Source organism: Sus scrofa, chromosome 2, assembly GCF_000003025.6.
Source record: "Sus scrofa isolate TJ Tabasco breed Duroc chromosome 2, Sscrofa11.1, whole genome shotgun sequence".
NCBI lineage: Eukaryota > Metazoa > Chordata > Mammalia > Artiodactyla > Suidae > Sus > Sus scrofa.
This window is the reverse complement of record NC_010444.4, coordinates 102,054,089-102,066,843: the sequence shown is the minus strand read 5'-3', so window position 1 is coordinate 102,066,843 and position 12,755 is coordinate 102,054,089. Positions and strand designations below refer to the sequence as shown.

Sequence of the window (12,755 nt, the reverse complement as noted above, 5' to 3'; positions counted from 1 at the left end):
GGACCTAGATAAAATTGTTGGAGGCTTTTTTCATGGAAATTCTTGTATTATTTTATATTACATGGTTAACTCTTACTTGCTCATAATTCTGATACATATTGAGTACAATAAATCAATGTTTTAAATATGCACAAGTCAGACTTGCTATAAGTATTGGGATTGTTAGAAAACAAAAACCTCTGGATCAGAAATTGTACTTTTGACAGTACACGTGGCTGTGTCTGCCCCACAGACATTCCTCCATAGCTTAAGAACTTATTGGAAGTAGTTCCTAATGAATGGTTTTATATAAAACCAGATTGAAAAATAAATTTTTTGACAATAATGGATTATATGCATGTTAATAATATACCATAAATGCATAGTATTATTCTTTTCAGACCAGTATGTGGTCTCTAATTTTCCACAATTTCTGCCATTCTCCAATATATTACACCAGGCCTGCTTCACTTGTTTATGTATGATATGTAGCCTAGTGGGCAAATAAAAATATAAAAAAGTATATATAGAGATAAATTCCTTAATTTTTTCACTAATAAATTAATGAAGACATCAAAAAATTTCTTTGCTTTATGGGGTTTTCTGGTACATTCATCTACTTAAAAAGGTGGTAAGAAATGGAAGCAGTTAACATCCCAGAGGCACTTTCTTTTTCCCAAAAAACCACTTCATTATCTGGTGAAAAGAAGATGATCGGACAGTTTATACTTCCTGGAGTTCCACTATCTTACGCTGTAATTTCTTTAGGTCTTTCTGTACTTTATATTTCTCTAAATCCATCTTTGTTTTCTGTATTCGTTGGAGGGAGCTGAGAGAGTCATGAATCGATTTAAATCCTGGAAGAGGATATAAGAATAGGTATACTGAAACCAAGCAATGCACTGGAACTTTAAAAATTTTTTTTAACAATCAGCAGTCCTGCCATAATTGATCATTGTTTAATTCAAAGCTCATTAAATTCCATTAAGACCAGTCTAAAAATGTACAAAAATCCATTTCTTGTATATTATGAAGATGCATTAGCGATAGCATTTCAACTTGTATCCAGCTTCACCATGAAAATTCAATTCCTCCTCTTCCCCTCCACCCCAATGTATTGATAAGGAAATAATTCCATATTTCAAGAGAGAAATTTTTTTTTTTTTTTTGTCTTTTTGCTATTTCTTGGGCCGCTCCCGCAGCATATGGAGGTTCCCAGGCTAGGGGTCGAATCGGAGCAGTAGCCACCGGCCTACGCCAGAGCCACAGCAACGCGGGATCCGAGCCGTGTCTGCAACCTACACCACAGCTCACGGCAATGCCGGATCCTTAACCCACTGAGCAAGGGAAGGGACCGAACCCTCAACCTCACGGTTCCTAGTCAGATTCATTAACCACTGTGCCACGACGGGAACTCCTCAAGAGAGAAATTTAATATATCTTCTTTCTGTATTGTTTGACAAAAAACTTGGGTGAGCTCTTTTTTTATTCTTATTACCAAATTGAAAGTAAAGGTCACGGATGAGATTTTAAACTTCTGAAAGTAGACCCTAAGGCATGGTGGCCAGCTGCGCCCCCGCCCCCACTCCCAGCACATTGTATCTCTCCTACAAGTCTAGCCATCTGCAACCACAGTCTACCAGACCTCAGGCTTCTTAGGGGACAGCCCATTTTTTACTCATCACTCCCCGTTTCACATAGTCATTTCTCAACACCTTTGTATTAAGGCATAAAAGAGCAAACTATTAGTTTGGAGTCCCCGTTGGCTAAGCTCTCACTTAGTAAATTGTAGAACCATGTACATTGCAGATGGCTCTTCAGTTCATCCTGGGATTGTGCTATGGAATGAATAAATGAAACCTCTGCTAGCTAAGTGTGGCCCTAAAAGAAGGGAATATTAAGTTTGGGACAGGATTCTTGGCCAGATAATTCATTCTTTGGATTTGGTGGTGGAAGTTAGGGTTTAGGGGTGGTGAGGGTCAGATTTCTAGGCAGGGTGACGTTACTGATATGCCAGGAACATCTGGCAGGATGAGATCATAATGTCTTCCCAAGACACCTCCAAGGCATCTCCATACAGGACCAAAGTTTGGTAGAATTTATATGAATTTTTCTGAGATCTAGAGGATAGAAAATGAATTGAGGCTTTCCCTCATAAAGGGATCTTTTGATTCCTGGTAATTCTGTCAGAATTGTATTTCGAGGCAGATGGCTGCCCCTGTCCTTCCCTTTGAAATTAGACTAGCCTTTCAAATAAAACCTCTTTGATGTTAGCTCAGCTTGACACTGCTGCCATTAGCTTCCTTAAGAAGAAAAGCAGTCATTGGACTGGATTCTATTAATTCTTCTCTCTTTCTTACTTTGCAAGGTCAGGCTTCCAAGTCTGCCAGGCTCATTACCTCCAGTTCAACGAGGGACATTTGATTTTGGCTCCTAATTTCATGATACACCACAAGTCAGGTCTTGATGATCTCTAAGGACTTTCCAAGTCTAGTAATTTTATGATTCTATGATCTTAGAAAATTCTATGATCTTAGGAAAAAAATTTCACAGCAATGGCAAGCTTGTGACACTGCCAAGTATGAATGAGAAAGTGAATTTTTGTATTTATCTAACTTCCAGTGGTATGCTGACATCCTGAGATATTTAGGAAAATCAGATAAAATACAAAAGGATTGTCACTAATGACAAGACTGACCCCTGACCATTAGCTCAAAGTAGAAAACCATGAGGGATTGGATAGGAAAGGACAGATGTCTTTACTTAAAGGTATCTGCTCACCTGATTGATATTCATTCTGCATTTTCTCTAATTCACCCCAGATGTACTTTTCCAGTTGGTTCATCTTTTTGGCCAGTTTATTTTCTATATGGTGTACTTTGTTTAGTTCTGCTTCCTGTTTCTGTATGTTAATGAAATTCTCTAATTTGCTTGAAAGCTTCAGTAACTTTTCTTCCATTTTGTTTTCAGACATATCCTATAAAAGATATCATGTGATAAAACTGCAGAAAAGAAAATCTTTGTGGATTTGTATTTCAGCTTAGAGAACTTTTTTTTTTTTTAATTTGCTTTTCTATGTTAACCATGAGAATTCAAACCAAGTTCTTTTTTATCTAAAGCTATTCACGAGTGTATGAGTTCATCACTTTGGTCTTGTTCATTTGTAGTTCCTGGAATTCTACATGTTATGGAAGAAAAGAAAGGGCTGTGATCTTCCTGAAATGCCTGGAGGATGTGGAATTTTAGTTTAGTGTTTAAAGAAGTGTAGTCAAAGAAGGTGTTTTAGATGCTGCTTGACCTGAGCTCCTTGGACATGCTGCTAAGAGTTAGACATCCTTATTCCCTAGAGCTCCCTATCTCTGTGTGGACAGGCTTCAGGTAGAGTGATTCTCCACCACTGCTGTTTACGAGAACTATCTAAATCATTCCCCATTCTGATTTAATTGGTCAGTAATGGGGCTCAGGAATTGATGGTTTACTTAATTCACTGCTCCTGGTGATTCTAAAGTGTAACAGGGTATGGGCTGCAGAGGCAGCCTGAGGCTAATTAGCTTCTTTGCTCCTCTTCGCTCCCTCACTGAGAATTTGGGAGCAGGAATGGGTGAGATTGACTTGGTGCCTTTGGTTCTCTCTTTGGCCTTGCCTGCTTCAGGAATGGTGGATTCCAGCCTCTCTTCCCTGTGGTGGGGGATCCTGCCCGCAGGTGTCCCTGTGGTTACCTTGTGCTGCCTAGAAGTGGTGGAGGCATCTGCTTAAACCCAGAGAAGAACCAGCAGGCCCACTTGGCTGCAGTTGCCTTGGCAGTGATAAAGCAGTAACATTGATCTCCCCTCTTGGATTCCTGCCTCTAGCAGTTTTTAACGCACTCAGGTGGAGAAACAGGAATGAAGCCCCTCTGCTGAAGTTCCAGAAACACCCTACTGAAATCATCTGCAAGTCTGGAAGCTACCGGTGACACTGGTGGCTGTGTACTGCTCTCCCATTTGGGCTCAGCAGCGTGGCTGGCTGTGCTGGTTGCAGTGGGAGAAGGATGCCTGCGATGGACTCTATGACCTGGTCACCTCACCCCAAAGTCTGGGGGTGTCTCCACAAGATTTGGCCTGGAAAAGTCGTTTTGAAAAACTTTGACCTACCCATGGATCTCTGGAGAGGTAAAACAACTTGTCTAAAGCAGTTTTCAGGCTTTACTGTATCTTAGCATCACCCAGGGAGCTTGTCCAGCCCAGATTCCCAGGGAAGGCCCTGGAGGTCTGATGCTTCAGCTCTGGGTTAGGACCAGGAATCTGTCCTTTCACAAACTCTCTTTAGATTATTCTGCTAGAGGTAGAGCACACTCTGAGAGTGTGGGAGTAGAAAATAGGACCGGAAGGCAGGCATCTGGATTCCTATTCCTGTGCTAAAAAATAAGTCATTGATGCAGTGAAGGTTACTGTGAATTTTTAAGTGCGACTTTCAAGACTTTTCCTCGTGGCTCATTTCTAGATAAGGACCAGGTGGCTATTAACTTCCTAAAAAACAGAATCCCTCACCAGTTTCTCCTGTAGGAGCTTCAGACACTTATTTATGTGGCCGAGGTGGTCTTGTTCATATTTGATGAACTGGCTTTCTGTCCGTTTTTGATGGTTTTCAATTTGCTCACATAGATTCGTTGAAAGTGAGTTAAATCTAAGGGAAAAAAGTAGTTTGTTCTAAGTCAATAAGTCAGTGTACACATAAAACCAACATTTAGTATTGAAAAGTCTGCCTTTTTTACAGAGGACGAGTCTCCCTGTGCCTGGCAAGCACGTTTGGGGTGACAGCAGGCGGGGATGAAGGATCAAAGGCTGGGTCCCTGCCCCAGGTGGAATTCAACCCAACTGCTGGCAACACTGTCTGCATAGCCTGAAATGCACCCCCACACGGTGGCAGGAGCACAGCCACAAAGGAGTTTTGTGTTACCCACGCAGGCTTCCTCTCAGGGCCCAGGGCGAAGTGCATGTGTGCAGATGAATGACTTTGACAAGTCACTTGGTGTGGGATGTATACTCCATGGTACAGGTCAGAAAACTTTTTCTGTAAAGGTTTGGAGAGTAAACTTTTCAGACTTTTCAGGCATATCATCTTTGTTGCAACCATTTACCTGCCATTGCAGCCAAAATCAGTCACAGATGATTCAAATTAGCATGGCTTTTTCTAAAGAAATAATGAGCAAGTGAGTGTGGCTGTGGTCTAATCAAACTTTGTGTAGATCGAAATTTAATTTTTTTTTTCTTTTTTTGCTGCACCTGAGGCATATAGAATTTCCTGGGCTGGGGGTAGAATCAGAGCTACAGCTGCCGGCCTACACCACAGCCATAGCAATGCCAGATCTGAGATGCATCTGCACTACACCACAGCTCAAGGGCAACGCCAGATCCTTAACTCACTGAATGAGGCCAGAGATCGAACCTGCATCCTCATGGAGACTGTGTTGGGTCCTTAGTCCACTGAGCCATAATGGGAACTCCTGAAATTTAATATTTCATATAATATTCATGTGTCATGAAATAGAATTTTTTTCTTTAAAAAATTAGTAGCAAGTGTAAAAACCATCCTTAGCTGTGGACAGATTGGCCAAGGGCCATAGTGTGCTATACAAGGACCACTATGAGGCTGGGGGAAGAGTTGGGCCAGACAGGAGAAGGCCAGGTTGCATCATCCAGCAAAGGAGAGAAGAGTCAAAGGGAGAAGGAAGAGAGCCTCAAAAGGATGTTGGGGAAGCAGAGCTGTGGAAGGGAGATAGATACTCCTTAGTTGTCATCTCTGCTTCAGGCAAAACCTTCAGTCAAGTCCCAAGTCCCCATCATCACCAATGGATCTCCGAAAGTGGATTCCTTGGGGAGGGAGAAGAGGGACTTAAGAGATGCTGGGTTACTCATATGCAGCAAAAATCAGAATAGGAGAGGTGCAGAAGGAACTGCTGGCATCAAGCTGATGCACCCTAGGAGTATTAAATAACAGAGAATGGAAGAATTTAAGCAACTAAACTAGAAGCTCTTACAGAGATTAAAAAGGTTGGAATCATATGTCATCAGAAAATTCACTGTAGGGGAACTGAGGGTTTGAGGAGAGAGGGGAATCCTTATCTGAAGTGATTGAGAAATACAGGACCGAGGAGACGTGGGATAGGAACCGGCATGTGGTTTCTATGTTTTCTACTTGATTGGCTCATGGTAAGATGTCAATTCAAATCCTCTCTTAGAATAGGCTAAATATAGATTGGCAGGAATGATACATACCTGTTCTTTGTTTTTGAAAATATTCAGACTGCCTTACAATGTGGGGTGATTTGAAATAACAGTTGCTCTAATGATTTCAGGAAAAGTTTCATGCAGCTAATTGAGTTGGTGATATTTATCTGTGGAAATTGCTTAAGACGTGCTGGACATACACTGCATGTTATATGCTTCTTTAGCTCTCTTGAAAAAGTATATGGAAAGGACAAGTCATGTGAGGTCACTTCCATTTTTATTTAGAGTTGGGGTCAGTTGGCAATGTCTGGAGACATTTTTGGTGGTCTCAGATGGCAGGTACGACTGACATGTTGTGGCCAGAGGCTAGGATGCTACTACATACCCTCCAATACATAGGGCAGCCACCCCCACAACAAAGAATTACCCAGCCAAAATGCCAACAGTGCCAGGTTTGAGAAACGTGGATTTGGAATGATGAAGTCAAGGAATGGGAAATCTACCTTTCCAGTAGTTATATCTGTTGCAGTATAGTAGTTAAATTCTGATCCTCCTCTGTCTGAATTAACACTTTTTGAGGAGTTCCCGTCGTGGCGCAGTGGTTAACGAATCCAACTAGGAACCATGAGGTTGCGGGTTCAATCCCTGCCCTTGCTCAGTGGGTTAACGATCCGGCGTTGCCGTGAGCTGTGGTGTAGGTTGCAGACGCGGCTCGGATCTTGCGTTGCTATGGCTCTGGCGTAGGCTGGTGGCTACAGCTCTGATTCGACCCCTAGCCTGGGAACCTCCATATGCCATGGGAGCGGCCCAAGAAATGGCAAAAAGAGAAAAAATAAATAAATAAAAAAAAAAAAAAAACACTTTTTGATATAGAGAGGGTTATTTTTCACATAGAAAGCATACCTTGATGCAGATGAGCATCAGGTGAAACTGGTTACTCTTCCTGTTCTCAGTCTCCTCATGATTTCCAAACACTTGTGCTACTGGCTAACAGCTTCTGTTTCTCAAACAAATAAGATCCCAATGGATGGCCAGACAGCCTCGTTTTAGCCAAATGTTTCCTCTGTCTGGAATGCTCTTCCTTAGAATATACAGTGACTCCTGCCCTAATTTGATTCAGGTTTGTATTCAAGCACCACCTATCACAGAAGCTTTTTTTTGGTTTTGACCACACTGGGGAAAAAAAAAAAAATCCTTTGCCCCACGTGATACTTTCTATTCCTTTACCCTTCATTTTTCTCCAAAATGCTCATCACCATGTGATACCTGTTTACTTGTGGGTTGTCTTCTCCACTAGAACATAAGCTCCATGAAAACAAGGATTTTGCTTTGTTCATGGCTGTGAACAATGCCCAGAATACAGAAAGTACTCAAGAAGTAGAGGTTGAATAAATTTATTCTTTCTCATTAAGTACCTTTTATTAGGGCTGTGCACAAATAACAAATCATAGACTTGTCAAGCTATTTAGAGACCTAATCTGTGATTTTCATCTTCCCTTTTCTCTGGTGGAAGTATTAATTAACAGAGATGGTTATGGGGAATAATAAATCCCCAGACAACTAAGGTAGTTTTGTAATTGAGAATCTATCCTTCACTCCTCACCTTCACTGTGTAAATAAATGACAGCATTTACTCTCATCACGGATAAAATATTAGAATCCCTCTGAAACTCAGAGAACCATTAAATATACCTAGGTAATATCTCTGGAAAAACATATCAGTTATTGAAAATCTGAAATTAAAATAATTGTAAAGAATAAATAACTACTTACTATCCTCTTATTAAAAGGTTTTGCCTGCAATTGGAGACTAACTTTCCTGGTAATAATCAAAAGTTAGATTCTGTCTGTTGGTAGTTTTTGAAAATATGAAAGTGTTATTTAAAAAGCATCCTCCTTGAAAGTTAAAAAGGATAAAAATAGAGGTTTATAGAAATCTTTTTCTTTGTTTAGACTTTTCCCTAACATAATGGACATGATTTGCCATTTAAGATATATTTTTCAGGAGTTCCCATCATGGCTCAGTGGAAACAAATCTGACTAATATCCAAGAGGATGCAGGTTCGATCCCTGGCCTTGCTCAGGGGGTTAAGCATCTGGTGTTGCCATGAGCTGTGGTGTAGGTAACAGACGTGGCTCAGATCTGGCATTGCTGTGGCTGTGGCAGTGGCATAGGCCAGCAGCTATAGCTCCAATTAGACCCCTCGCCTGGGAACCTCCATATGCCCCAGGTGTGGCCCTAAAAATACAAAAAAAAAAAAAAAAGTTTTTCTGTTAATTATATAGTATACCAGTAAAATCTCAGTTGGATGAATTTATCTTGGATGATACTCAAATTTTAGTTCCCAAATATATTTTAAAATACTCTTTTCCATTATGGTTTATCAAATTATTATTATTTATTATTTATTTTTGTCTTTTTGCCATTTCTTGGGCCACTCCTGCAGCATATGGAGGTTCCCAGGCTAGGGGTCAAATCGGAGCTGTAGCTGCTGGCCTACGCCAGAGCCACAGCAACGCGGGATCTGAGCTACGTCTGCGACCTACACCGCAGCTCATGGCAATGTCAGATCCTTAACCCACTGAGCAAGGCCAGGGATCGAACCCGCAACCTCATGGTTCCTAGTCGGATTCGTTAACCACTCAGCCATGACGGAAACTCCAAAATGATGTTAAATATAGTTCTCTATCCTATATAGTAGGACCTTGTTTATCCCTTTTGTGTATAATAGTTTACATCTGCGAAGCACAACTTCCCACTCCATCCCTCTCCCAACCCGCTGCCCCTTGGCAACCACAATTGTATTCGTCATGTCTATGAGTCTGTTCTGTTTTGTAGATAAGTTCATTTGTGTCATATTTTAGATTCCACATATGGTATCATATGTTATTTGTCTCTTTCTAATTTGTATCATTTAGTATGATAATCTCTAGTTGCACTCATGATGATACAAGGGGCATTATTTTGTTCTCTTTTATGGCTAAGTGGTATTCCATTGTATATATATACCACATCTTCTGCATCCATTTGTCAATGGAAGTTTAGGTAGTTTCCATATTTGGCTATTGTGAATAGTGCTGCTGTGAACACAGGGGTGCCTATATCTTTTTGAATTATAGTTTTGTCTGGATATATGCCTAGGAGTGGGGCTGCTGGATGACATGGTAATTCTATTTTTAGTTTTCTGAGGAACTTCCATACTGTTTGCCATAGTGGTTATACCAACAGGTAGGAGGGTTCTTTTTTCTCCACATTTTCTCCAGCATTTGTTATTTGTAGACATTTTAATCATAGCTGTTCTTACCACTGTGAGATGGTACCTCATTGTAGTTTTGATCTGTCTCTAATAATTACTGATGTTGGGCATTTTTTTTTCATGTGTTTATTGGCTATTTGTATTTCTTTGGAAACATGTCTATTTAGGTCTTCTGACTATTTTTTGTTGGGTCGTTTGAATGGGTCTGTTCATTTTTAAATTTTTGTTGTGGAGTTGAATGGGCTGTTGGTATATTTTGGAAAGTAAGCCATTTTGTTTATGGTTTCCTTTGCTGTACAATAGTTTGTAAGTTTGATAAGTTTATCAACTGAAATTTGTTTATTTTTGTATTTATTTCTATTGCCTTGGGAAACTGAGCTAAGAAAAATATTTGTATGGTTTATGTAAGAGAATGTTTTGCCTATGTTCACATCTAGGAGATTTATGGTGTCATGTCTTATGTTTAAATCTTTAGGCCATTTTGAGTTTATTTTTGTGTATAGTGAGAAGATATATATAGCTTCATTGATTTACATGCAGCTGTCCAACTTTCCCAAGACCACTTGCTAAAGAGACTGTCTTCCCCATTGTATATTTTTGCCTCCTATAGTCTGGGTTTATTTCTGGGCTCTCTATTCTGTTCCATTGATTCATATGTCTGTTTTTGTGTCAGTACTGTGGTGTTTTGATTACTGTAGCTTGGTAGCATTGCCTAAAGCTGGGGGGAGGGAGCAGTTAGACCTCCTGCTTTGTTAATTTTCTATAGGACTGCTTTGGCAATTCTGGGTCTTTTTATGGTTCTATATAAATTTTAGAATTATTTGTTCTAATTCTGCAGAAAAATATCATGGGTGGAGTTCCCGTTGTGGCTCAGTGGTTAACAATCCGACTAGGAACCATGAGGTTGTGGGTTCCATCCCTGGCCTCTCTCAGCAGGTTAAGGCTCTGGCATTGCTGTGAGGTGTGGTGTAGGTTGCAGATGTGGTTCAGATCCTGTGTTGCTGTGGTGTAGGCCAGCGGCTACAGCTCTGATTTGACCCCTAGCCTGGGAACTTCCATATGCTGGGGGTATCGCCCTAGAAAAGCCAAAAAAAAAAAAAAAAAAAAAAAAGGTGATTATGGGATCATAATTAATAGGGATCTTATTAAGTCTATAGATTGCTATGAGTAGTATGGCCATTCTATCAATATTAATTCTTCCAATCCAAGAGCATGGGGTATCTTTCCATTTATTTAAATCATCAGTTTCCATGATTATAAGTTTCTTGTCTTTTGAAATGAAGATAAGGCCCAGCCTGCAGAGCTGAGTGCACTTGAATAGGACACTTAGTGATTTGTAGGCATTTATACATGACAGTGAATACTTATTATTTCTAATGTATTTAACGTTGTTTTAACTTTTACTTTACCTGTTTTGAGCTTTTCACTTACTTACGTGTTTTCTCCCCCTTTGTATATGGCCATGATTATGTCTTTGGATATTCTAAAACACGGCTTACATATTATAAGGGCTCAAAACATGCATTCATTCATTGGCTTCTCTTTGTGTCTGAAAATGCTCTGGTCCACTTTCTACTGTGGTAGCATTTTCAAAGCTTTATAATAAGATTTGACTCTCTGCATTTGCTTCATTGACCAAATGCTTTTTCTTATAAATCACTATCAACTGAACAGCATCAGCAGCAAGATCTATCTAGACAGTGACTTGTAGGGCTGCCTCTGCCAAACTCTTGCTTAAAGATAGCCATAGTTCATGATGGCTGAGACGCTTGCTCTAAGCACTCAGTTGTTGGCTTAGGACATTACTTAGACCATCATTTGACTAAGACCCTTCTGGAAAGAGAAGGCTCAATGTAGGTTTTCACATGACACAGCCTGTGCTTCTCTTTTGTCAGGTCTAATGATCAGAGCCAAAGCTGCATGAATTCATTAGAAACCCCCTAGATAATACTATGGCTTCTAAGTTCAATATAAAAATATGTTCTTAAACTTGAATTTGTTAAAACGTCTAAATGGAGAAATTGCTCAATTAAACTTAGCCTTGAATGTTATTAAAATCTTTTAATGCCTTTGTTCAGAGAGTTGTTTCTTAAAAAGGAAGAGCAATACCCTATACCCTATCCACTTCAATTTGCGATGTGCTCTAACTGAAGAAGCAAAAATGAAAAAAAAAAGCAGCCAAAGCTGCATGAATTCATTCTTCTTAAAAAGGAAGAGCAATACCCTATACCCTATCCACTTCAATTTGCGATGTGCTCTAACTGAAGAAGCAAAAAAAAAAAAAAAAAAAGCCCTGCTTGCCTTACATTCTCTTTGAGCAAAATACTTTGTAACACATATCTCAGCCACAGAGTTGATATTTCTAATGTGAAGGAATTCTACTGATTGATAATAAAATGATGAAAGTCATAACACAAAATTTGGCAAATGGTAAGAGTGGGAAATTCACAGAAAAGGAATTTCAAATGGTGAAGGGAATGTAAATGAAAATAAGAAATGTTTCTTTTTAAAATGCTTTAGCTGACAAATACTAAAAAGAATATCCAGTGTGGATAAGAATATACAGAAAGTTCTCCTCGAGCATTGCTGGTGTGAGTGTAAACTGCTACAACAGTTTTAGAAAGAAATTTATAAAAATAGACATAAATTCTTTGACCTAGGAATACTTCCTGCAGAAACAAAAGCACCTATATCTAAAGATACTTAAGGATGTAGACACAATAACTTTTGTTTGTGTTTGCCATAAACTAGAACAAGTCTATTCATTGATAAGATAAATGGTTGAATTAATTATGGCATATCTGTAAGTTAAGATATTATGCAGCTGTGAAAAATAATGCTAGAATAATATTCATTCAATAATATTCATTTCACTAGTACATCTAGAGAGAGATGCACTAGTGAAAAACAAATTATTGAATAATGTGTATAGGATTTATTTAAAAACTCATGCTCTCTCTTTGCATATAGAGTATGTTATGTATATATATGTATATGTATATATGTGTGTGTGTGTGTGTATATATATATAAAGTCTCCTTTATCTGTTATGTTTATATAAACAAGGGGAAAAGTGTGGAAACATACAGCCCTGGTGTAAGCACTGGTTACATTAGGGAGCTCAAATGGTGACCTCTTTTTTTCATCTTTGTTTTATTTGTTTACTGAATGTGTATTACTTTATAATTTAAAAAAAATCAATGGAGAAAATTTAAAAAGAGTCAATTGTGTAATTGAATTATTAGAGCTCAAAAGTACTTGCCTGGGGAAAAAAAATCTGGTTTATAAATTCGCTATTACCTACTGTAAT

The 12,755-nt window shown here is 39.2% G+C and overlaps 1 protein-coding gene across 1 annotated transcript in view; it reads right to left on the bottom strand.

Annotated features, from left to right (window-relative positions):
* The window catches only part of FAM81B (family with sequence similarity 81 member B), a 60,727-nt gene continuing 48,524 nt past the window's right edge, over positions 553-12,755 (bottom strand). Inside the window, exons 8-10 of the mRNA XM_021085152.1 lie at positions 4,509-4,644; positions 2,761-2,956; positions 553-836 (exon numbers count right to left, since the gene is read on the bottom strand). Coding sequence (XP_020940811.1) covers positions 703-836; positions 2,761-2,956; positions 4,509-4,644 — 466 coding nt within the window. The 3' untranslated portion in view covers positions 553-702. The remainder of the gene's footprint in view (positions 837-2,760; positions 2,957-4,508; positions 4,645-12,755) is intronic.